Source organism: Somniosus microcephalus, chromosome 23, assembly GCF_052327205.1.
Source record: "Somniosus microcephalus isolate GS21.2 chromosome 23, FLI_Smic_1.0, whole genome shotgun sequence".
Lineage (NCBI taxonomy): Eukaryota > Metazoa > Chordata > Chondrichthyes > Squaliformes > Somniosidae > Somniosus > Somniosus microcephalus.
In genome coordinates this window covers 21,600,202-21,627,763 of record NC_141009.1, presented here as the reverse complement: position 1 = coordinate 21,627,763, position 27,562 = coordinate 21,600,202, and the positions used below count along the sequence as shown (strand labels likewise).

At 45.6% G+C, this 27,562-nt stretch overlaps 1 protein-coding gene across 3 annotated transcripts in view; it reads right to left on the bottom strand.

The window, feature by feature from the left end:
- Positions 1–27,562, bottom strand: part of garnl3 (GTPase activating Rap/RanGAP domain like 3) — a 484,279-nt gene that overhangs the window by 301,628 nt on the left and 155,089 nt on the right. For all 3 annotated transcript variants that reach the window (XM_085965587.1, XM_085965586.1, XM_085965588.1), the window contains one exon: positions 8,995–9,069. In XM_085965587.1, coding sequence (XP_085821713.1) covers positions 8,995–9,069 — 75 coding nt within the window. The remainder of the gene's footprint in view (positions 1–8,994; positions 9,070–27,562) is intronic.

Here is a 27,562-nt window from a genome sequence, read left to right as displayed (position 1 = left end):
TGCAGGAAAATATTGAGCACACATCAAAGCTAATGAAGCTCATATGGTTTCAACTCTGTTACAAATGGATTACGGAGCGGAAAACAGCTTGGTCTCTTACAATAGGAATTTTTGTCAAACAATTTGTGTGACTGGCTGGAAATTTCTTCTATGGGCCTGACATTTAATTACTGAAAATGCTATTTGCTGTCGCAGTTCGAAGCAGACGCCCAAGAATAAAGTGTGCTTATTACCACACGTTGAGACGCACTACAATTAAATAAAAACAAAAGGAAACATTCTATTAACATTTCACAAAGACAATTTTTCACCACCACAGTCTCGGAAACTTATTATGATGCCCTTTGGTGCGGAGGTAAGTGACTAATCGAGCGATAAGAACAAAACAAGTGCAGACTGCACAACGTTCCAGCAATTAAACTATTGTTGTAACCTTTGAGTAATGCGGTGCTTAATAAACAGTACAGCACAACAAACAAACTGCCACTCTGACAACTCCCCTCATGGAATGGGTTTATTACAAGCAAATTCATAACGGTGAGTGGGTTAAATTATGACAGAGGGGCTCATTTCCTCGGCACACCAGTGCTAATACGCGCACTAATTGTGCACTAATTGTCATTTGCAGCATCAGCGTTAATGGAGTGAGCGCTAACTTTTGCCCACGCTCCAAAATCTGCTACTGGTAGTCAACTGATGCGACGCAGTGACCCTGCATTAACAGTGCTTTTGCTTCCTGAGTGTCTGTTAAGGAACATTTAAAGGGTTTCTCCCGAAATTCCTATAGCTTGACTCCTGGCAGGGATGCCGCGCTCGACGGCTGGCATTACAGTCGTAGAATGAACGAGACGGTAACGCAACAGCAAATCAATGAAATCAGCATGCGAGAGATGAGGAAACGGTGACAAATGTGAGGAATGGCAAGGAGAGGGAAGAAACCCCCCCCCCTGGCTGTCCTGATGGGAAAAGGCTTCTCATGCGACAAACACGCCCAGGTGGGTTTCTAGAGCACATCATGTCAAGCTCATCAGTTGTGTTGCTGTGAAACAGCATTAGGCAAAGCCACCGATTCTCTGCTTTCAGCAGGGAGCAGTGCTTGAAGCAAGCGCAGGTTAGAAACATAGAAGATAGGAGCAGGAGTAGGCCATTCGGCCCCTCGAGCCTGCTCCGCCATTCAATGAGATCATTGCTGATCATCCAATTTCAGTACCCTGTCCCTGCTTTCTCCCCATATCCCTTGATCCCTTTAGCCTTAAGAAATATATCTAACTCCTTCTTGAATATATTTAATGAATTGGCCTCCACTGCCTTCTGTGGTAGAGAATTCCACAGGTTCACCACTCTCTGGGTGGAGAAATCTCGGCGACGGAGTGACGACAAAAAGGCCCCAGAGGTTCAGGTAGGCCTCAGTGCGTCAACTGGATGATCAGCCATGATCTCATTGAATGGCGGAGCAGGCTCCAGGGGCCGAATGGCCTACTCCTGCTCCTATCTTCTATGTTTCTATGTTTCTTCTATGTTTCCTCATCTCTGTCCTAAATGGCTTACTCCTTATCCTTAGGCTGTGACTCCTGGTTCTGGACTCCCCGGCCATCGGGAACATCCTTCCTGCATCCAGTCTGTCCAGTCCTGTTAGAATTTTATAAGTTTCAATGAGATCCTCTCTCATTCTTCTAAACTCCAGCGAGTATAAGCCCAATCGACTCAATCTTTCCTCATACGTCATTCCTGCCATCCCAGGTATCAGTCTGGTGAATCTTTGCTGCACTCCCTCCATGGCAAGAACATCCTTCCTCAGATAAGGCGATCAAAACTGCACACAATACTCAAGGTGTGGTCTCACCAAGGCCCTGTACAACTGCAGCATGACATCCTTGTTCTTGTACTCGAACCCTCTCGCTATGAAGGCCAACATACCATTTGCCTTCTTAACTGCCTGCTGCATGGGCTACATAGGGCTACATAGGGCACAGACCAAGGACAAAGCACTTATCGGCACCCAATCTACCACCTTAAACATTCACTCCCTCCACCACCGGCGCCCAGTGTGTACCATCTACAAGACACACTGCAGCAACTCACCATGGCTTCATCAACAGCACCTCCCAAACCAGCGACCTCCACCTTCTCAAGGGCAACCATGGATGGGCAATCAATGATGGCCTTGCTTGTGACGCCCATAGTCTAAAAATGAATTTTTTTTAAAAAGATTCTCCAACCCACCCACCCGAGAACACGACTCCCTGCTCGATCCTGCACTAGAAAGGGCTCAGCCAGAGAATAGCAGCAAAAGGATTCTGCTAAAAGGTGAACTTTACATTGTGAGTAATTAGGGGCTGAGGTCAGCACGTCACTAACAGGACTAACAGCCCCAGGTGGGCAGAGGAAACGCTTCAAGGACACCCTCAAAGCCTCCTTGAAAAAGTGTAACATTCCCCACCGACACCTGGGAATCCCTGGCCCAAGACCGCACGAAATGGAGGAGAAGCATCCGGGAAGGCGCCGAACACCTCGAGTCTCTTCGCCGGGAGCAAGCGGAAGCCAAGCGCAGGCAGCGCAAGGAGCGCACGTCAACCCTAGCACCCCACCCACCCGCCCCTTCAACCACCGTCTGCCTCCCTTGTGACAGAGACTGTAGGTCCCGCATTGGACTCATCAGTCACCTGAGAACTCATTTATAATGTGGAAGCAAGTCATCCTCGGTTCCCGAGGGACTGCCTAAGAAGAAGAAGAACTAACAGGAGGACCAGCATTTACCACACCCACATTACAACAGTGAACACACTTCAAAAGTACTTCATTGGCTGAAAAGCATGTGGGACGTCCTGAGGTTGTGAGAGGCGCTATATAAATACAAGTCTTTCTTTTTTTCAACAACATTCAACCTGCTATCAGCGCAGTCTGATTGAATGTGATTCTCCCCTACAATACTGGCATCCAAACTAGGGACCTCGAAGGATGCTCGAGCACAGATGTGATGTGTCGGTGAAACTCTTTCTGAATGGAGCACAGGGCTTGGCTATTACTGCTGCCAGTTCAGGAATAACCTACATGCTTTGTCACTTTTCAATTACTTACAAAATAGCAACAATCTAACTATCAGGAAGGTGTACTTGAGCTTAGACGACACTCCCGATATGACGGGCACTACTTAATATCATTCAAAGTAAAAGCAGAAAATACTGAACAGAAATAGTAACTCTGTCAGCACCTGGAAAGAAAAAAAGGTAGGTTGACATTTTTGGTGTCTGATGAAGGTTCTCCAACAAAGCATCAACCCACGTGGACCTTGAGTGTTTCTGCTTTTATTTCTGATCTCCAGATTTGTTTTCTCCATTTTCTCACTTCATGGTGTTTTCTATGAATGATGGAGTAAAGTTTCTCACTCCTAACACACCCCGCCTTTTATACATTATGTGATGTCAGTTCGGAAAGGTCACTGGCCTATTCCACAAGGCGGTACATAAGAACTATTTGGCCGGTGATAAGCCCCACAAAGCAATGAGCACTCCCATATTCAGTTCAGCAGAGGCTTCTCATCGTTATAAGTTAAAGGTGGAATGGTTGTCAGTACAACCAGAGGCTAATGCAGGAATTTCTCTCAACCTACACTTGTACCTGAGTCAAAAACCACAAGAGGCGTGTGTGCATTACACCGGAGAAATCGCTACAGTTTGCAGGTTTGAAAGGAAAAGGAAAGACTTGCATTATTATAGCACCTTTCACGACCTCAGGACGTCCCGAAGCGCTTTACGGCCAATGAAGTACTTTTGAAGTATAGGCATTGCTGTAATGTAGGAAACGTGCCAGCCAATTTGAGAGCTTATTAAGTACATGGTTAACAGTTCAGAGTGTGGCCCAGCAACGCTAGCGTCGGTCATTATCACTGACTCCACAGTTTTGCATTCAGTCTTCCCTTCTTCTTAGGCAGTCCCTTGGAACCGAGGATGACTTGCTTCCACATTAAAAATGAGTTCGCAGGTGACTGATGAGTCCAATGTGGGACCTACAGTCTCTGTCACAGGTGGAGCAGACGGTGGTTGGAGGGGCGGGTGGGTGGGGTGCTTGGGTTGACGTGCGCTCCTTGCGCTGTTTGCGCTTGGCTTCCGCTTGCTCCCGGCGGAGAGACTCGAGGTGTTCGGCGCCTTCCCGGATGCCTCTCCTCCACTTTGTGCGGTCTTGGGCCAGGGATTCCCAGGTGTCGGTGGGGAATGTTGCACTTTTTCAAGGAGGCTTTGAGGGTGTCCTTAAAGCGTTTCCGCTGCCCACCTGGGGCTCTCTTGCCGTGTCGGAGCTCCGAGTAGAGCGCTTGTTTTGGGAGTCTCGTATCGGGCATGCGGATAATGTAGCCCGTCCATCAGAGCTGATCGAGTGTGGTCAAAGCTTCAATGCTGGGGATGTTGGCCTGAGCGAGAACACTGACGTTGGTGCGCCTATCCTGCCAATGGATTTGCAGGATCTTGCGGAGGCAGCTTTGGGGGTACCTTTCCAGTGCTTTGAGGTGCCTGCTGTACATGATCCATGTCTCTGAAGCATACAGGAGGGCGGGTATTACTACTGCTCTGTAGACCATGAGCTTGGTGCTGGGTTAAAGGTCCTGGTCTTCAACCATTCTCTTCCTCAGGCGACCGAAGGCTGCACTGGCACACTGAAGGCAGTGTTGGATTTCGTCATCTACGTCTGCCCTTGTTGACAGTAGGCTCTCAAGGTATGGAAAATGGTCCACGTTGTCCAAGACCTCGTCATGGATTTTGATAATCGGGGAGCAGTACTGTGTTGTTCTGTAGATTAGCTCCACTCCAGCGGGGAGCTTTCTGAGGGTGAGATGGAGCATTGCCGCAAGGAAGATCGAGAAGAGCGTTGGTGAGATGAAACAGCCTTGCTTGTCCCCGGTCCGTACATGAATTGGGTCTGCGGTGGATCCGTTGGTCAGGATCACAGCTTGCATGTCGTCATGAAGCAGGCAGAGGATGGTGACAAACTTTTGAGGGCAGCCGAATTTGAGGAGGACACTCCATAATCCCTCATGGTTGACGGTGTCGAAGGCCTTTGTGAGGGCAAAGAAGGCCATGTACAGCGGTTGGTGCTGTTCCCTGCATTTCTCTTGTAGTTGACGTGCGGTGAAGATCATGTCCATAGTGCCCCTTAGTGGGCGGAATCTGCATTGCGATTCTGGGAGGAGCTCTTCAGTCACTGGGAGAAGGCGATTGAGGAGGATTCTTGCGATGACTTTCCCTGTGGCAGACAGCAGGGAGACTCCTCTGTAATTACTGCAATCGGACTTATCACCTTTCTTGAAGATGGTCACGATTACGGCGTCTGAGATCCCCTGGCATGCTCTCCTCCTGCCAAATAAGAGAAATGAGTTCATGTATTCACGCCAATAGTGCTTCTCCGCCATGTTTTAGTGCTTCGGCGGGGATTCCATCTGCTCCTGAGGCCTTGTTGTTCTTCAGTTGTCAGATGGCCTTTTCAACCTCATGCTGGGCTGGGGTTGTGCTGAGGTGGTTAAGGGTAGCATGCTGCGGGATGGAGTTGAGGACACTCGCGTCGAAGACAGAGTACCACCTATGACCTTCGAGTTAAGTTATGTGGACCAACCCGTGGATTAGAATTAGGTGCAAAAATTAGCTCACGTTTAATGGACTCAGGGATTGAAGAGGAAATTAATCCACAAAATGGGTTTATTATAAAACAATTAATAAAAAACACAGATGTCCATTAAGGATGTGAGAAAAAGTTAGAAGGGCATTCTCCATACTATGTAGAGATCCTGTTCTACTTCAGCCCCAGAACGAATGCAATATTCAACACCACAAACAACTTTTGCTTATATGGCACCTTTAACAGTGAAAAGTCCCAAGGCACTTCACAAAGAGGTGGGTTAGATATAGAAGAAGAATAGGAAGGAGTGGAGCACAGAGTCAAGAAGGTAGGGTTTCAGGCGCCGAGAGTGAGGGCGTGATCTGGGATGTAGAGCTGGAGCAGATTGCAGAGATATGGTGGAGTGAGGGGATAATAGCAGAGATACGGTGCGGGATGGTTTTGATCTTGCCAAATTTTTGTTGGAGAAATTTCCAGCTCAACCGTGACTTGATGTCAGACAGACAGCCGGGCAGCACAGAGACAACCATCTTCAGCTGCTTCATCAATGACCTTCCCTCCATCATAAGGTCAGAAGTGGGGATGTTCACTGATGACTGCACAGTGTTCAATGCCATTCGCAACTCCTCAGATAATGAAGCAGTCCATGCCCCCATGCAACAAGAAGTGGATGACATTCAGGCTTGGGCTGATGAGTAGCGGGTAACATTTGCGCCACCAAGTGCCAGGCAATGACTATCTCCAAAAAGCGAAAGTCTAACCACCGCCCCTTGACATTCAACAGCATTACCATCGCCGAATCCCCCACCCTCAACATCCTGGGGGGTCACCACTGACCAGAAGCTTAACTGGACCAGCCACATAAATATTGTGGCAACAAGAGCTGGTCAGAGGCTGGGTATTCTGCAGCGAGTGTCTCACCCCCTGACTCCCCAAAGCCTTTCCACCATCTACAAGTCAGGAGTGTAATGGAATACTCTTCACTTGCTTGGGTGAGTGCAACTCCAACAACACTCAAGAAGCTCGACACCATCCAGGACAAAGCAGCCCGCTTGATTGGCACCCCATCCACCACCTTAAACATTCACTCCCTCCACCACCGGCGTACCGTGGCTGCAGTGTGTACCATCTACAAGATGCACTGCAACAACTCGCCAAGGCTTCTTCGGCAGCACCTCCCAAACCCGCGACCTCTACCACCTAGAATGACAAGGGCAGCAGGCGCATGGAAACACCACCACCTCCAAGTTCCCCTCCCAGTCACACACCATCCTGACTTAGAAGTATATCGCCGATCCTTCATCGTCGCTGGGTCAAAATCCTGGAACTCCCTCCCTAACAGCACTGTGGGAGTACCTTCATCACAAGGACTGCAGCGGTTCAAGAAGGCGGCTCACCACCACCTTCTCAAGGGGCAATTAGGGATGGGCAGTAAATGCTGGCCTTGCCAGCGACACCCACATCCCATGAACAAATAAAAAAAAAATCATGGCGCAGTAAGATAAACCTAGGCGTTTCCGGCATAACAGGGTCCATGTGGTCATGCAGTCGTCCGCTTCTAGTCTGGGTCAACTCTGAGGTCAAGAGCTCAGAGCTTTGATGGCATCATCATAATTTGAGTCTTGGCCCTGAAATTCCAACCGGTGAATTGCATCAGATTTTCACCAATGAGTTTGGAGTTGTGCTCGTAAGTGCTCTGCAGAGTTGAATCGTGGGTTAGTTCATCTACATGTCTGCCACAAGTGCAGGAAATTTGCGGCATTAGTGCCACTGGAGACTAAGGGAATCAAGGGCTATGGAGATCGGGCAGGAAATTGGAGTTGAAGTAGAAGATCGGCCATGATCTTATAGAATGGTGGAGCAGGCTCGAAGGGCCAAATGGCCTACTCCTGCTCTTAGTTAATGGTCCGCTTTTACCAGGCGTAAGAATTGTAAGTGTTTTCTGCAGGCGGAGGGTCTCCAGAAGCGGAACTCTCCCCCCGCAGAGGCCCTTCTCCAGGGTAGCCGGAGGATCTGTCGAGAGCTTTCTTGACAGATCGGAAATACCGGTTTCCAGCACATGCGCTGTGCATGCCTGAAACCGGCATTTCCGATGTCCTTACGGGTGAGTACACAGCGCATACCCACCCATAGGGATCGGAATATCCGGGCCCTTATGTTCTTATGTTCACAGGCCTTCATTTAAATATATTTAAATTAGGTGCACGGGACGTCAGCAGGTGGATCACAGGAAGGACTAAATTCAGTTTCCTGGCCAGAAAAACTGTTTCAGCTTGGAGAAGCGCTAAAACAGCATGGAGCGTTGTGTCCAGGGTTTGAATGGGGTTGGACATACGTGGCAAAACAATATTTTTAAAAAAGCAAGGCCGTCACTGGCAGTAAAATAGGACGGTCTGAAATATATAGAAATGGTTTGGCCCGTGGACATTCTTGAAAAACTAAACAGAATATGACGCAAACTAAAAAGGATAAACCAGTATCTGTTGGGGAGACCAAACGCAGATTGGGTGACCGCTTTGCGGAACACCTCCATTCAGTCCGTAAGGGGGACCTCAAGCTCCCGATGGCCTGTCACTTTAGTTCATCACTCCATTCCCACTCAGACCTCACCGTCCTCGGCCTCTTGCATTGTTCCACGGAAGCTCAGCGTAAGCTCGACGAACAGCACCTCATCTTTCGATTAGGCATTCTACAGCCCTCTGGGCTCAACATAGAGTTCAACAATTTCAGATCATAACCTCGGCCCCTATCACGTATATATATATATTTTCTTTTTTTCTTCTCTCCCACATGGCAGCTGTCCTTCATTCTGCCAGCGCAATTCACACTTCATCTAGAGCCATCCTTTATTCCTTAACCTGCCCCATTGCCACCTCCTCTCACCTTGAATATCTCTTAATGCCTCTCAATGTCTCTGAATCTCTCCTGCTTTCTATCCTATCACTGACCTTCCCTTTTGTTCTTTCATCCCCTCCCCCATTTCCCAGCCTCTTCACTTGCTTAAAAATCTGTTCCATTTCCTGCTTTTTTCCGGTTCTGACGAAAGGTCATCGACCTGAAACGTTAACTCCGTTTCTCTCTCCCCGGATGCTGCCCTGGCCTGCTGAGTTTTTCCAGCGTTTTCTGTTGTTAAACCAGTATCTGTGTTGTATTGGTATTCCTGCCCTAAATACACTTTGTGACCTCGGTATTTTCAATAATTGATCACAAGCCGTCACATTTTCAGTTACAGCAACTCAAGCTATGGTTCCTGCACGACCCTGGGAGCACAGAATCCAGCTGCAAGCTGCATCTATCGTCGCATCGACGGTAATGATTCCAGATAGTCCAAGTCAAACTGTTACTCCAAGAAACAATGAATTGGGAAATGTGACCAGCTTTGCCCCTTACCTCGTCGCTCGATCCATTCTCCACCCGGAATCTTCCCGCTCTCTGTATGGCCCCATCAGCATCGCTGGAAATAAGCTGGAAACAGGAAAAAAAGATATATATGTTTAATTTTAATTGTTATTTCAGATAACTGACAAAATAGGAAATTCACGCTTTAAACATTTACAAAGCTGGTCCGCACAATATAACATTTCATTTCTAACTCTTCAAATCCCTTGGTTATACTAAAAAAAAATTCAGGCAGGAGGAGGCTTGTGTGGCGCATAAACACCGGCATGGACCAGTTGGGCCGAATGGCCTGTTTCTGTGCTGTACATTCTGTGTAATTCTATGTAATGGTTGTGTTGTGGCTGACTTTGCTCTCCACAAACCGCACACATTAGATCAATGGCAACATGAAAAATGTCACATTCCCTTCAGGCAAAGTGTTCAGGAATTTTGAGTTACATTGCAGGAACTGCACTTGTTTTATCGCAAAGGCTTTATATTAATTTTTTTTTTTTAAAAACCAGACACTTAGTCAAGTGTTGGCACTGCAAGCACAATATTTAGAAGCTGCACTCCCACAAAACCCTTGAGTCGGGAATACCATGGGCACATAGGGCAGAGCATTAAGGAAACAAATGCAACAATAAAGAAAAAGTCGCCTACTCCAAGTCCCCGCAGCCTATCTAAGTAAACCACTGCCTCACTTTTTCTTTCAACGGATTAATTTAACTACAGATAAATTTCTGTAATATCAAAACAAAGTCAATCATCCAAGTGCTGTATGGATCCGAATGGCTGTGGTAGTGAGTATCAGTATGTGTGGACTAAGAGTGACTGAATGGTTGATAACACTACTCTGGGAACACAAGTGTTATGCTTGCTGGGTCAATGTTTGTGTACAAGGATGATACTCGGTGTGTAGGAATATATGGACAAAATCAATTAAACTACTTTTTCAAACATAAATCACACTCCAAACCTGGAATACACACGCATGCACATCCCCACGTGTGCGCACACACATCACTGCACACGCACACATACACCCCACACGTGTGTGTGTGCACCGCCCTCTGCAGCAACACCCCCTCCCCCACCCCGGCCCCAATGCGCGTGCACACATATGCATGCAGTTTAAACACAGAGCAAGAGTAAAAATTTGTGCATACTAATATAAGGGAATAATAAAAGTTGGGAAAAGTGCTTTTTTTCTTCTGTGTTCTCAATGGCCCATATTTTCCGATGCCTACGGGTGGGTACACGCTGTAGGGACATCGGAAATGCCGGTTTCAGGCATGCGAAGCACATGCGCTGAAAACCGGCATTTCCGATCTGTCACCCGCCCTGGAGAAGGGTCTCTGCGGGTGAAGAGTTCCGCTTTCTGCAGAACCTCCGCCCGCTGAAAACACTTAAAAATCTTTTTACAAATGTAAAAAAAAAAAATTTTTTCACTCATTTATAATTTTATAAAAAGGTAAATTTATTTTTAGCCCCCAAAAAAACTAATTTTTTTCAAAAAATTAAATTTTTCTTTAAACTATTTAATTTAATGTAATTTTAACTCATTTTAAAAACATGATGGTTTTTAAAAAAATGTATTTGATGTTTTGATGTCTTTTTTCAGTGATCCCCAAGTATGAAGGGGGATTCCCTTCTCCCATTGGCCCCCCATGGCTCACGTGATCCCAGGGATGCTTGCGAGCTGCCTACGCCCCAGGATACATGGGCCCTGCGCATTTCGTCATGGAGAGGCCCATGATCGGAAATGGCCAGACCTCGGGAGCCCTCAGGTAAGGGCGTAGATTTTTTCCCGATAGGAGGCCTCCGCATGCAGGAAGTCTCCTATCGGAAATTACGGACCAATGTTTTTCACTTTTGCACTGTTGCAATCTGTTCAAACTTCAGACACGCAATTCAAGTATATCATTGATGTTCAAATGTTACTGAAGAAAAGAATAAAGTTAATTACTCAAGGTAAGAATGGGATGTTCTGTAGTTTGCTTCACACCCAGGTATACAATTCAAGGGCATGAAGGAAGAGCTAAAGCAGACTAACTGGAGAAATTGCTCACCTGACACCTCAGCACTTCAAGTTTCAGGTTGCCATCAATAAATAGAAGTTAGAAACAAGCTAAGCCGAGGTGTCAGCCTTGGCTCAGTGTAGCACTTCCGCCTGTGATTCGGAAGGTCCCGGTTTCAAGCCCCTCTCCAGACACTTGAGCACTTATTCTAAGCGGATACATCAGTGGAGGACGGAGGGAGTGCTACACTGTCAGAGGTACCGCCTTTCAGATGAGATGCTCAACCCAGGTGGCGCTATTCAAAGAGGAGCAGAAAATTCTCCTGGTGTCCCACCAACATTTAGCCCTCAAATAACATCACTAAAAGCACATTATCTGGTCATTTATCACATTGCTGTTTGTGGGAGCTTGCTGTGTGCAAATTGTCTGCAGTGTTTCCCTACATTAATCTAAAGATAAGGGGTAAGCCATTTAGGACAGAGATGAGGAGGAATTTCTTCACCCAGAGAGTGGTGAACCTGTGGAATTCTCTACCGCAGAAGGCAGTTGAGACCAATTCATTAAATATATTCAAGAAAGAGTTAGATATATTTCTTAAGGCTAAAGGGATCAAGGGATATGGGGAGAAGGCAGGGACAGGGTACTGAGTTTGAATGATCAGCCATGATCACATTGAATGGCGGAGCAGGCTCGAGGGGCCGAATGGCCTACTCCTGCTCCTATCTTCTATGTTTCTATTACAGCAGTGACCTCAAAAATACTCCATTGGTTGCGAAGCACTTTGGGTCATTCTGAGGTTGTGAAAGGTGCTATAGAAATGTAAGTTCTTTCAATTGAAAAAGAGGGAAAATGGAGCCTATAGACATCATAAAAATGATTTAAAAAATAGCAGAATACAAGAAATTAAGAACAAAGGTTCAAAAAGGCATAAGGAAAGCAAGGAAGAAGTACGAGTAGAGAATCTCAAAAATATTAAAGTAACAGTAAAGTATTCTACAAACAGATCAGTATAAACGGAATTGTTAAATACAGAGCTGAGTGAGGATAGCGAATTACTAGAGGAGCAGCAGAAATTCACAGGAATACTTAACAAGTACTTTGGCTGAGTATTTAGAGAAGGATATTGGGAAGCAGGTAAATACTGAATTGGTTAAAATCGATTTGAGGGATATTATTATAATAAATAATAGCTAAGTATTAGAGAAGTTATTTAAGATAAAGGAGACAAGGCTTGACGGGATACATCCAAAGATTCTTAGGGAAATGTGGGAAGAAATAGCAGAGGCCTTAGGCATTATGGGGGAAAAATTCGGTATCACCCCATATGGGTCGGCATTACTGGCGGTGCGCAAAGTTTAGCGCCTGCCGCTAATTATCGCCTCCGACAGCAAACTTGGCTTTTATCGCCCCTGGAGGTGATTGGAGCGCTAAATCAGGCGCTACACAACTCTCTTAAGGTGCTAACGGGTGGCGCTACCAACTGAATTTTCCCCCCAATATACCTCACGGTTCTATTGAAAATGGATGGCTGCCGGAAGGCTGGAGAGTGGCCAATGCAATACACATTTTCAAAAATGGAGACAGAGCTAACCCGGGCAATTACACGCCAGTTAATTTAACATCTGTGGCTGGGAAAATGTTGGAATCTTTAATGCAGTGCAGTGGCTGTGGTTAAGTAGATAAAATCAGCAATATCTCACAACAGGCATGAGATGAATGACCAGTCAATCTGGGTTTTTTTAAGGTGGCATTGGTTGAGGAAGGAACGCTGGCCAGGGCATCAGAAGAACTCCCTGATATTCTTTCAACTAACATTAAGTGGTCTTTAACCTCCTCTTATACCATTAGAGCAAGCAGACAGAACCTCAGTATAAACGTCTCAACCCAAAATGACAGTTCCAGCAATCAGCCTGTAATTATACACTCAAGCTCTGATGTAGGCCTCCAAGCCACAACCTTCTGGCCCAGTGACAAGGGCTTTACCAACTGGATCAAGTTGTCACCCAAATAATAACCTTTCTGGCACATTGGAGCCCTTAAATCATACTTCCAAACATAGGCAGTCAGCTGGCTGCGTTTGTGAAGAATGAGTGGGGAGGGTGGTCTCAGATGTCCAGCCAGGGCCATTGTGCTGTTTGTAAAGAAGGGAAGAGAAAGTGGGGTGAATGGGGAACAGTCATGGCAGCTGTATCATGAAGAATTATTTTTTGTTAAGATTATTTTTTGATTGCAGTGATTTTTTTTTGCTCCATTCCGATTGGGCAGAAACGCTTGTGTAATGTGATTGGTGAACAAAAGTAGAAAATAACCAATCGAAGTGCAAAGTGATACATTTTGGTAGGAAGAATGAGGAGAGGCAATATAAACTAAATGGTACAATAATAAAGGGGGTGCAGGAACAGAGAGACCTGGGGGTATACGTGCACAAATAGTTGAAGGTGGCAGGGCAGGTTGAGAAAGCGGTTAAAAAGGCATACGGGATTCTTGGCTTCATAAATAGAGGTATAGAGTAGAAAAGCAAGGAAATTATGATGAACCTTTATAAAACAGTGGTTCGGCTCAGCTGGAGTACTGTGTCCAATTCTGGGCACCACACTTTCGGAAGGATGTCAAGACTTTGGAGAGAGTGCAGAAAAGATTTACAAGAATGATTCCAGGGATGAGGAACTTCTGTTATGTGGATAGACTGGAGAAGCTGGGGTTGTTCTCCTACAAGCAGAGAAGATTGAGAGGAGGTTTGATAGAGGTGTTCAAAATCATGAGGGGTCTAGACAGAGTAGAGAGAGAGAAACTGTTCCCATTGGCAGAAGGTTCGAGAACCAGAGGGCACAGATTTAAGGTGATTGGCAAAAGTATCAAAGACGACATGAGGAAAAACTTTTTTTCACAGCGAGTGGTTAGGATCTGGAATGCACTGCCTGAAAGGGTGGTGGAGGCAGATTCAATCGTGGCTTTCAAAAGAGAGTTGGATCAGTACCTGAAGGAAAAAAAATTTGCAGGGCTACGGGGAAAGGTTGGGGAAGTGGGACTCGCTGAAGTGCGCTTGCAGAGAGCCAGTACGGGCTCAACGTGCCAAATGGCCTCCTTCTGTGCTGTAACCATTCTATGATTCTATGATTCAATCACATGGGAGTAAACAATGAATTAATCAATCAGGAAAGCGAAAAGACATTTAACCAATAAAGAGAAAAGAAAGTTGGCACCCAGACGTAATGGCCATGTTGTAGACTTAACAGTCATAATAGACAACAGGCACACAAGATTTATAATTATATAGAGTAAATTGGCTGTGGCATTGTCCACAGTCATTTGATGAATATACGTCTTTGATATAAAGATGGCAATGGAGTTGGAAGACTTTAGAAATTCAGACCACAGAAACACAGCCTGCAGCTACTGCGTGACAGGAAACTGTTTACATCAAGAATTTTCATTCTAATTGTTTACATAGGCAGTTTCAATATTAAGTGTTTCAATATTAAAAGCATGACCAAAAATCACGACAACAGGAAGTTGGGCAAGAAGTGCACGCACACACAAGATATGTGAAAATCTTCCTTTATACTCTTAATACTGTGGCGAGCAGCAGAACAGGCCTCAGTACAATTCCATTATTCACTGCATCTCAAACAGAACCTTGACGACTTAACATCAACCATCTCATTCTGGGGGTTTTTATTGCCAAGCATTATCACCAAGCCACTTCAGCCAATTTGGAAGGGTGGATCCAATCTTTCAATTTTCCAATATTCGAAACCACTTATGCCTCCAGTACTCGGTCATAGGTGAACCAGGGTTTTACTGTTCCCAACAGATTTGATATTTCAAGCATTGCAGTCAAACTTACTATGTTACAACCAAGCCAACTTTAGATTCTGGGATTTCAACAAGCTGCAAAACTAGCATTTGAAGTGGATCGTTTGCCAAATGAAACCCCTTTCTCAAAAAAAAGTTTTTGCTATTTCCTCATCATGTGTTCTCAATTTATTCCTTACACAAATTGATCTGATCTTTTAGCATTCCTCCCACTTCATACATATAACCTCTGCTTTCACTGGCCTGCTGTTGGCAATCCGCCTTTTCGCTTTTCTTTTACTTGTTCTGATACTCAATGGAGGACAACTAATTTTTTTTACAACTTTCAGTAGTTCTCGTTACTTCACTATTCCATATATTAACCCTTCTCTCAGCCTTTAGGTTATTCTTGGCCTCATCAGTCACTTGTCTTTGCCAGTAAAATTCATCTCAACCGTCACCCACTCAATTCACTCACAGAATGTTCAACGCAGCCGCCATACACCATCTCAGTAGGGTTGCCAACTCTGGTTGGACGTATTCCTGGAGGTCCCATCACGTGATCTCCTGCCTCCAACAACCCCGCCCAGTCAAACAGCCTTTCTTCCCATCTCCAATAATTTTATAATTAATAAACAACGGTGTTCAAAGAAAATGGAAAAGAAAACACATCATTTTTTTTAATGCCCCTATGATTTTTATCTCCCTGGGTTGCTCACAGCCGTCTCCTGGAGATGAATCTTCAATTCCTGGAGACTCCAGGGCCAATCCTGGAGGGTTGGCAACCCTGCATCTGAAACTGTGTTAACAGCACAAACAGCAGGAGACCAAGATGCTCCTCGTGTCGGTCCAAGAAATGTCTGTTAAAACTAAAACTGAACAAAATTTTATGGAAGTCTTCTGAATGCTGTAGAATTTTAATAAGCTATGTAAAAGAGATTTAATTTTCATGGTTTTGAACCACAGACTGTGTAGGCCAAGGCAAAGATGCTTATTTTTATTCAGCTACTTTCGCAGCTATGTTAATTGTAGCTTCAAGCAAGTTAAGTTATCAGCAGTCAGCACATTCTATAATTACCCTAATCACCCACCCAATGCAATTAAACATTTAAAGAATGCAGAAGTTGAAAAGTCCTGCAAGGTTCCCCCTCTACCACAGCCTGTTAGAAAAGCATTTTCGTGAACCAAAGGGCTGGGTGCCCTAGTAGGGGATGTGGATCCTTTGCCACAATTACTAAAGAGATGGAAATTAGACAGTAACTCAACCAACACTTCTCTTGCACATCCTACGGCAATGGGTGGCGAGCATCGTTAGTAACAGCCTGGGGAAAAGGCTCTACAGTTCCAGGAACGGTGCAGTCGACAACCATAGCCAAAGCATGACCAGAAGTGTTGTGTTAAACCATAACTAAACCACAACCATAACTAGTGCTAAAATATAACTAAACTACAACCATAACTAGTGCTAAACCATAACTAAACTACAACTGTAATTAGTGATAAACCATAACTAAACTACAACCATAACTAGCACTAAACCATAACTAAACTACAACCATAACTAGTGCTAAACCATAACTAAACTATAACCGTAACTAGTGCTAAACCATAACTAAACTATAACCAGGAAGGATGTTCTTGCCTTGGAGGGAGTGCAGCGAAGATTCACCAGGCTGATACCTGGGATGGCAGGAATGACGTATGAGGAGAGATTGGGTCGATTGGGCTTATACTCGCTGGAGTTTAGAAGAATAAGGGGATCTCATTGAACCTTATAAAATTCTAACAGGACTAGACAGACTTGATGCAGGAAGGATGTTCCCGATGGCCGGGGAGTCCAGAACCAGAGGTCACAGTCTAAGGATAAGGGGTAAGCCATTTAGGACAGAGATGAGGAGGAATTTCTTCACCCAAAGAGTGGTGAACCTGTGGAATTCTCTACCACAGAAGGCAGTTGAGGCCAATTCATTAAATATATTCAAGAAGGAGTTAGATATATTTCTTAAGGCTAAAGGGATCAAGGGATATGGGGAGAAAGCAGGGACAGGGTACTGAATTCGGATGATCAGCCATGATCGCATTGAATGGCAGAGCAGGCTCGAGGGGCCGAATGACCTACTCCTGTTCCTATCTTTTATGTTTCTATGTTTCTATAACTAGTGCTAAACCATAACTAAACTACAGCTATAACTACAAAGGATTACAAGTGTCGTGCTAAACCATAACTAAACTGCAATTATAACTACTGCTAAACCATAACTAAACTACAATTGTAACTAATCATGATTACAAATGTAGTGCTAAATCATAAACTATAATGACAACTAAACTGTGACTATGAGGCCGAAACCTTCCAAGTACCTGCCGACAGCGAGGAACCTCACCAGCAGCAGTGCACATTGGAAAATCTCAGGCACAATACTCTCAGCTTTCTGTTCACAATATGCACAGGTGGCGGATAGAGTTCCTTGTCGATGATGTGTCCTCGGAAAGTTTAGGCCCGAGTGCAGTACTACTTCTGTACAGCAATGTTTTTTTTTGCTCCCATCTAGTACTGTGTGCTGGTGTCTGTAGGCACGGAGGGCTCCAATGGCAGCCCAATTAGTGAGTACCTTTCTCCCATGGCTTCACCGTATGGCAGATGGTAACCACAGAAGTGAAACTCGTCAGCAAGAGTTTTCTTGGCACAGTACAATCAGAGAAGGATGGTAGATAGTAGGGAAAAAGAAAAAAAAAGATTTGCCTTTATATAGCGACTTTCACAACCATTGGACGTCCCAAGGCACTGATGTACTTTTGGAGTGTAGTCACTGTTGTAATGTAGGAAACGCAGCAGCCAATTTGCGCACAGCAAGCTCCCACAAACAGCAATGTGATAATGGCAAGCTAATCTGTTTCAGTGATGTTGATTGAGGCCAGGCCACTGGGGATAACTCCCCTGCTCTTCTTCGAAATAGTGCCATGGCATCTTTTACGTCCACCCGAGAGAGCAGACTCGGTTTAATGTCTCATCCGAAAGATGGCACCTCCGACAGTGCGGCACTCCCTCGGCGCTGCACTGGAGGGTGAGCCTGGATTTTTGTGCTCAAGTCTCTGGAGTGGGACCCACAACCTTCTGACTCAAGAGGTGAGGGCGTTGCCCCACTGAGCCACAGCTGACACGAGAGAGAGAAAGCAAAATAAAAGCAAGAGAAGCAGCAGGTCGATTACAAGTTGGCAGTGCAAATGCATGGGCCTAGCTCCCTGCATTTATTTTGCTGCAACACAAGGCCTGAATCCAGCAGCAGACTCGTAACTCTTTTTTGTGGATCTATAAGGCCGTCAAGCTCCCTGAACTTCGGAATGCTAACAGGCCATTAACAAGCCCTTAGTCTTCATGGTGAAGCAATTGGTATTAAAATAACAGAACATTAGGGCAACAAAGTTCTTGTTCGAGCAGGTGGAAAGCTCGAAATAGTGCTAAAGCTGCCAGCTGGTGCTGCCAGCGCCGTTTTCCTGGCCCCTTTAACGTGAACCTCCGTGGGTACGAGCAACAGGAAACATGCTTACTACTGTTTCCAACTAAATCAATTATCAAGATAATCTGCGACAGAAATGTACTGATGTGAACAACTTCCTCCGTGGTAACGGCCCATAACTGGTGCTGTCAGATGTCATTAGGAAATTGGGAACTGATAAGATTCAATGCTGGCGCTACTGTAGCTTGGAAGTGGGCCGATCGCTGCAAAACCTTGTGCTGCTGGATTAAGTCAAATGTTGATACGTCACGGTTACACATTAACCCTTTAAGTAATTCATTAGAAACATAGAAGATAGGAGCAGGAGTAGGCCATTCGGCCCCTCGAGCCTGCTCCGCCATTCAATGCGATCATGGCTGATCATCCAAATTCAGTACCCTGTCTCTGCTTTCTCCCCATATCCCTTAATCCACTTAGCCTTAAGAAATATATCTAACTCCTTCTTGAATATATTTAATGAATTGGCCTCAACTGTCTTCTGTGGTAGAGAATTCCATAGGTTCACCACTCTCTGGGTGAAGAAATTCCTCCTCATCTCTGTCCTAAATGGCTTACCCCTTATTCTTAGACTGTGACACCTGGTTCTGGACTCCCCCGCCATCGGGAACATCCTTCCTGCATCTAGTCTGTCTAGTCCTGTTAGAATTTTATAAGTTTCAATGAGATCCCCTCTCATTCTTCTAAACTCTAGCGAATATAAGCCTAATCGACCCACTCTCTCTTCATACATCATTCCTGCCATCCCAGGTATCAGTCTGGTGAATCTTTGCTGCACTCCCTCCATGGCAAGAACATCCTTCCTCAGGTAAGGCGACCAAAACTGCACACAATACTCAAGGTGTGGTCTCACCAAGGCGTTGTACAACTGCAGCAAGACATCCTCTAGCATTTAACTACAGTACACAGAAGAACTGCACATACGAAATAATGATACCTTAAATCCCGGTGGCAGAAGGGTGGGTAACCAGAGGACACAGAGTTAAGGTCACTGGCAGAAGAACTAGAGGCGATTTGTTATGATCTGGAATCCACTGCCTGAAAGGGTGGTGGAAGCAGATTCAATAATCATTTTCAAAGGGGAATTGGATAAATACTTGAAGGGGGAAAAATTTGCAGGGCTATGGAGGAAGAGCAAGGGAGTGGGACAAATTTGTAGCTCTTTCAGAGAGCCAGCACAGGCACGATGGGCCGAATAGCCTCCTTCTGTGCCGTCAACATTCTATGATGCTATGAAATTTCTGACCAACGTGTCGCTACCATAGATTTAAACAAGGACGTCTCATTAGTAATTGACCAGCAGGATGGTCCCAGCAGGATGGTCCCAGCAGGATAGCCGATGGGGTCGTCGCTCCAGTTGAGCAGAGTGAATATGGTTTGTGACGAGTGACAGGTGTGCAATGAAGTCTTTGGTGGAGGTTTCGTTTGTTCCACCCGGTTCCAGGCTAGAAATTCAGGGAGGAATTTTAACCCCTAAAAATGGGTGGGTTTGGGTCGGGTGGCTTGTAAAAATGTAAAGAAATCTGAAACCCGACCCCAACCTGCCTCCACTTCTGGTTTTAACGGAGGTGGGATGGGGGGAGGGGGCGGCCAACCAAGCCGCTCACAGGAGGCAACTTGATTATTGAAATATAATAATGAGGCTGCATGCCTCAGAATTAACCACCATTTTAAATTTAACCCTGGCCGACCGTGTGTCCCGGGCCTCGGGAAACCCGTCGGCTAAAGGGAGGTGAGGACTTCTGGATCCAGGAGGTAACTGCCTTTCCACTTACCTGCTGGATCCAGTTTACCTGCTTCACCCACCCCTGCGATCGGACACCCCGCTAACCCTTCCGATCTCCCCCCCACCGACCCTTCTGATCTCCCTGAGGCCTCCGATCCCTCCATCCCTCCCTCCTGATACCAAAGGCCTCCCCATCAGACAGCCAGCCAGCCTCTCAATCTGGCTGGCTGCGGCCGGGAAACGGAGACAGAAAATGTTCAATTCGGCAGGACCTGAAGGAAACCCATTCTTCTGGGGTTCCCGTCCTCAAAGCAGGGCTTTCCACCACCCCACCACACACCCGCCTCCGAACTAATATCGAGACCTCAGTTTCCAAACTATATTCAATCTGACTTTTCCTGACATCACACTCCACACTCTCTCCCTTTCCACTGTCCAAATTTCTTGCTTTGATTTACCCACCCCAGACAAAACGGCATTTTGACTGAAAATAATAAGAACTTTCAAAGCTTTGCTTGTCTTGCAGCAATGTAGCCTTGAAACTTAAAAACCTTGCTTCATTGCACGCCGCAAGCGTTATTATAGTGAAAGTATCACGAATGAGATATTGCAAGTGTCAAAAAGACCGTTTTATTTTCCTCCCAGGGTTTCCAAGTATAATATGCTTCAACTACATGTATTTTAGTCCATTGTACAGTACTGTACAATACTCAAGAGTCATTCCAGTGGAGATCTCCAGATGTTTAATGCACCCCAACATACCATTATACTAAGGAAATCTTAAAGTATAATAGTGGTATGACATGCAAGCATGGCTTTAGAATAGCGATACTCTGTCTTGAGCAATAAAGCTGACATATTTACGCCGATATCCATAGTTGTTGATTCCAGCCAAACGGGTCACAAACGAATCAGCAGAGATGCCAAGTGTTTTTCTGAGTGACAGTCTCTTCTATAAATAAAACAAAAACACTGCCCATTCACCGCTGGGACCTGACTTTGAATCTAGACTGGACAGATGGAATGAGTCTCTCCTCCAAGGCTCCTGAACAAAATTAGCTTTGGCAGTCTCGACCAAGCTCCCAATGGACTAAAACCAGAGTGTGAAGCTGCCTTCAAATTCAGCGATATCTGCATTAATTTGGCAAACTTACTCATGCTTTCGTTCCTGCCTTTATAGATTGTGAGGTTTTTCTTTTAGATTAGTTCTCAGGATGTGAATGACACTGGTAAGGTTGCATCTATTGCTTATCCCTGGTTGCCTTGAGAAGATGGTGGTGGAACCATCTGCAGTTCCCATGATGGTGCTAGGTAGAGAATTCCTGGGTAGAGCAGGTCAGACGAGGGACCGGCCATCATGAGGCAACTGATGCCACATGAGCCCTGAGGGCATGGCCCACCCATTCATTCTCTTGGCTCCATCAAACATTGCCGTGGACTGCTGCAAATATAAAGCATTGTAGGAATTGACGAATTCCTAACTAATAACTGAGGTCGACTCAGGAGATCAATCAAACAGGTCTTTAATGTAAGACTAAACGAGTTCAAACAGTTTGTTGAGATCGATACAGGAGAACCACGAAAACAGGTCTTAACAAGATGGAGATTCCACGAGGACTGCTTGGGCAGTCACGTGGTTTGCGACGTGACGTCATCGCGTTTACCCACGTTTTCCCACGCTCTTAAACGGGCCACGCCCCGTACATACAAACACTATATACAAAACAAAGTAATGTCTAACACAATGGTACAGGCTTAGGCTGGTGTTAGAACATCGTTAAAGGGAATTATATATACTGTTGCCCAGAGTCATTCAGTGGCTCCGCCACAGCATCACAATGGACAGCGGGTATTAATGTGCAGGGTCCAATTTTTGCAGTCAGAAACCATCTGCCCATTTATGCACTGATACCCTTTCCTGTTCATGTATGCAGTGGGGTTGACATGTGGAGCCCTGATAGAATCTTACAGCACAGAAGGAGGCCATTCACCCCATCATATCTGCTCTTTTAAAGAGCGATCCAATTAATCCCACTCCCCTATTCTTTCCCTATAGCCCTGCCCTTTTTTTTCATTTTCAAGTATATCATGAATCCAATTCCCTTTTGAAAGTTACGAATAAAATTTGTTTCCTCCACCCCTTCAGGCAGTGTATTCCAGATCATAACAACTCGCTGCATAAAATAAATTCTCCTCATCTCCCCCCAATCCCCGGTTCTTTTGCCAATTATCTTAAATCTGTGTCCTTTGGTAATCGACCCGCCTGCCAGTGGAAACAGTTTCTCCCTATCCACTCCATCAAAACCTTTTAAAAATTGAATACCTCTATTAAATCACCCTTTAACCTTCTCTGCTCTAAGGAGAACAATCCCAGCGTCTCTAGTCTCTCCACATAACTGAAGACCCTCAACCCTGGTAACATTCTAGTAAATCTTCACTGCATGCTCTCCAAGGCCTTGACATCCTTCCTAAAGTGTGGTGCCCAGAATTGGACACAATAATGACAATCACATCAGTTACACCTATGATTCCCTGGACTCTTGGGAAGCCTGCCCGGGTGTAGAAAGTCTGTGCCCTCTCCAGATATTGCCTCCTTTCCACTGGAAAATTCTCCAGCAAACATAGATTAAGTCACTTGCGTTATACTGGCCTATCTGCCAGATGTCCCCCCTACAATGACCCAAGAGGATCTTGTGGCCTGGAAACTTAAAGCTGTGGTGACCTTGACATCTACATGAAGTGCCGTTCCTGTCCTGGAGGTGGTCTGTAAGTTAGGCTGCAGCAGATTGTATAACTCAGTCGTTGCCTCCACAGTGAAACAAAGGCAACATAGACAGACCCCCTGTGCCTTGCCCAGGCTGGGCTGGCATTAGTCTGTAAATATCAGTCCCTGAGTATTGTCCAGAGCAAACATACCACTGAAGGTGTCTTTGGATCTGAAGATCTGTCTGCTCATGAACATGGTGTGGAGATGCCGGAGTTGGACTGGGGTGGACAAATGTAAGAAATCACACAACACCAGGTTATAGTCCAACAGCTTTATTTGAAATCACAAGCTTTCGGAGCGCTGCTCCTTCTTCAGGTGAAGTGGAGAAATGCATAAAGACACAGCTTATATAGTCAGAGAATCATGTCAGATGTTTACAGGTAACCTTTCCAACTGCCATTTGTCACACCTCGGCAGAGAGATAATCACAGCAGTCAAAGGTGTGAATGGTGTCCAAACAGGTCAGTCAGGGAAACATTACATCAAAGAACAATGAGGTGGGGTCACAAGGGGTCAAATATTGCAGATGCTGGGGCCTGTATGAAAAACAAAAAAACAGACAAAAAATATTTTTTTTGGCTGGAAATCACAGCAGGTCCGGCCGCATCTGTGTAGAGAGAACAGCCAATGTCGACTCGAGTCTGGATGACCCTGCATCAGGTGGGGTTACATGTAGCGTGACATGAACCCAAGATCTCGGTTAAGGCCGTCCTCATGGGTGCGGAACTTGGCTATCAGTTTCTGCTCGACGATTTTGCGTTGTCGTGTGTCTCGAAGGCCACCTTGGAGAATGCTTACCCGAAGATCGGAGGCTGAATGTCCTTGACTGCTGAAGTGTTCCCCGACTGGGAGGGAACACTCCTGCCTGGTGATTGTTGCGCGGTGTCCGTTCATCCGTTGTCGCAGTGTCTGCGTGGTCTCGCCGATGTACCATGCTCCGGGGCATCCTTTCCTGCAACGTATGAGGTAGACAACGTTGGCCGAGTCACATGAGTATGTACCATGTACCTGGTGGGTGGTGTCCTCACGTGTGATGATGGTATCTGTGTTGATGATCTGGTATGTCTTGCAAAGGTTGCTGTGGCAGGGTTGTGTGGTGTCGTGGTCGCCGTTCTCCTGGAAGCTGGGTAATTTGCTGCGAACGATGGTCTGTTTGAGGTTAGACGGCTGTTTGAAAGCGAGTAGTGGAGGCGTGGGGATGGCCTTAGCGAGGTGTTCGTCGTCATCGATGGACGGCCTTAACCGAGATCTTGGGTTCATGTCACGCTACATGTAACCCCACCTGACGCAGGGTCATCCAGACTCGAGTCGACATTGGCTGTTCTCTCTACACAGATGCGGCCGGACCTGCTGTGATTTCCAGCCAAAAAAAATATTTTTTGTCTGTTTTTTTGTTTTTCATACAGACCCCAGCATCTGCAATATTTGACCCCTTGTGACCCCACCTCATTGTTCTTTGATGTAATGTTTCCCTGACTGACCTGTTTGGACACCATTCACACCTTTGACTGCTGTGATTATCTCTCTGCCGAGGTGTGACAAATGGCAGTTGGAAAGGTTACCTGTAAACATCTGACATGATTCTCTGACTATATAAGCTGTGTCTTTATGCATTTCTCCACTTCACCTGAAGAAGGAGCAGCGCTCCGAAAGCTTGTGATTTCAAATAAAGCTGTTGGACTATAACCTGGTGTTGTGTGATTTCTTACATTTGCTCATGAACAGGCAAAAGACATTGGGCCGGAATTTTCTGGAGTGGGGCATCTTGCGGCATGCCTGGTTAGTTAGACTTTTTCCAGCACTCTTCAGCTCAAAATATTTTTGCCCACAGAGTTGTTGGAAGTACGAGCTGATAATGGGCGCAGCGAGGGCAACAGGGCATCTGGGACCTTGCTGAACGACGGAACCAACAGTGTATCTCCTTAACCAATGAGATTTAAGGATTGAGAAATAAACAGAGGAAAGACTGAGAAGGAGGGTGAATTAGAGTCAAGTCAGGTACAGAAAGAGAAATATAGGGAGCAAAAGAAAGATTGGATTAAGAAAGTTTAAAATCTTTGAAAACAATTCACAACCTGAAGGACTGAGATTCCACACTTTTAATTGTTCACTTTCTGGGCCAGAGAGGTTGATTGGCAGTCATTAACAATTATCACGTTGTTAAAAGGGTACTCACACTATTAATTACTAGACCCAACTTTCTGTGGCGAGTTTAATGGACAATTAATGTGCAAATGCAGCAACTTCATGAAACTCACGGGGAGGTTAAGCGCGAGATGCCATTCGCGAAGCTAACGGCGGAGCAGCACAAATGGGCCAGAAACTTGTGGCGGTTCGCAACTCATGCCAGATCGCGTCCTCGCCACAACTTGTTGGCCGATTTGCACATTAATAACGGCGTGCGTCGTTCACACGCTGTTATTTTTTTCACCAAATTCCAGCCCATCAACTCTCGATCACATATACTTTCAAATCAATGGAAGCTTCAAAGATTTTGCCGAGAATTATACCAAACAACATGCTCATGCTCCATGCGCGTGTAGTAACAGACGCTAATTACATCCTTCCGCAGTGTTTTGAATAGCAGTGCAAGGAAAAAAATGAACCATTTTAATTGCAGTCATAAATGCTCAACACTGCTGTTCATTTTGAATGAAAACATCCATCTAAACTGCACTGTATGTACTTTGTAACAAGCGTCCTGGTTGGGAAGTTTCTGTATTACAAGATTGATGCTGCCTCAGATTCTTTGATAAATGATCTCCTCCAATCAATTAAGAACATAGGATTTTCTAGAGGAAAAATGGCCAAGGTCCATCTAATTCGCTTTCTACTATCCTGGTAGTCGGATGATACAACAATAATGGAGTTGTTGACTAATCATAGCAATCAATCTCTGTCAACTAATCTACAACAGACCCAGAGATGATGTGAGGAGAACCCCAGTTTTCCCAGCCCCAGTAGGTTTACCAGAATGATACCCGGCCTTCAAGGGTTAGAAACATAGAAGATAGGAGCAGGAGTAGGCCATTCGGCCCCTCGAGCCTGCTCCGCCATTTAATGAGATCATGGCTGATCATCCAAATTCAGTACCCTGTCCCTGCTTTCTCCCCATATCCCTTGATCCCTTTAGCCTTAAGAAATATATCTAACTCCTTCTTGAATATATTTAATGAATTGGCCTCAACTGCCTTCTGTGGTAGAGAATTCCACAGGTTCACCACTCTCTGGGTGAAGAAATTCCTCTTCAGCTCTGTCCTAAATGGCTTACCCCTTATCTTTAGACTGTGACCCCTGGTTCTGGACTCCCTCGCCATCGGGAACATCCTTCCTGCATCTAGTCAGTCTAGTCCTGTTAGAATTTTATAAGTTTCAATGAGATCCCCTCTCATCCTTCTAAACTCCAGCGAATATAAGCCCAATCGACCCAATCTCTCCTCATACGTCATTCCTGCCATCCCAGGTATCAGTCTGGTGAATCTTCGCTTCACTCCCTCCATGGCAAGAACATCCTTCCTCAGATAAGGCGACCAAAACTACACACGATACTCAAGGTGTGGTCTCACCAAGGCCCTGTATAACTGCAGCAAGACATCCTTGTTCCTGTACTCGAATCCTCTCGCTATGAAGGCCAACATACCATTTGCCTTCTTAACCGCCTGCTGCACGTGCATGCTTACCTTCAGCGACTGGTGCACAAGGACACCCAGGTCTCGTTGCACTTCCCCTTCTCCCAATCTATTGCCGTTCAGATAATAATCTGCCTTCCTGTTTTTGCCACCAAAGTGGATAACCTCGCATTTATCCACATTATACTGCATCTGCCATGCATCTGCCCAATCACCCAACCTGTCCAAATCATACTGGAGTTTCTCGGCATCCTCCTCACGGCACACACGCCCACCCAGCTTTGTGTCGTCTGCAAACTTGGAGATATTACATCTAGTTCCCTCGTTTATATCATTAATATATATATATATATTCCGAGGTTAAGTTACGAGGTCTTCTTCTTATCGTGTCTACACACTGTTCCCTTTGGGGAACAGTATGAAGTAGTGGAAGGATTTCTGGCCGCGTTAAACGCTCCTTCCGTGACCGTAACCATCTTCATACCAGCCATTAGGGTGGTTAGTCCTATGGCGGGAGGGTTTTTACGGGCTCCCACAACCCATACGAGGGGGGGGGGCCACCCACACCCACGAACGCAAGTATCCCGCTGGATGTCAACCCAGAATTTAGAGCCGGAGCTCTGACTCTACTTGCTGGGACTGTCTGGAGCGGGGTTCGAAACCCTACACCTTCTGGCCCAGCGGCGGGGATGCTTACCGCTACGCCAAAGGCCCACTTCAGTTACAAGGTGAAATTACACAAATTAGGGTTGTATTCCCTAGAATTTAGAAGGTTAAGGGGTGATCTGATCAATGTTTTCAAGATATTAAGGGTAACAGATTGGGTATATAGAGAGAAACTATTTCCGCTGGCTGGGGATTCTAGGACTAGGGGGGCATAGTCTAAAAATTAGAGCCAGACCTTTCAGGAGTGAAATTAGGAAACACTTCAACACACCAAGGGTGGTAGAAGTTTGGAACTCTCTTCCGCAAATGGCAATTGATGCTAGATAAATTGTTAATTTTAAATCGGAGATTGATAGCTTTTTGTTAACCAAAGGTATTAAATGATATGGGCCAAAGGTGGGTATGTGGAGTTAGGTCACAGATCAGCCATGTTCTCATTCAATGGCGGAGCAGGCTCGAGG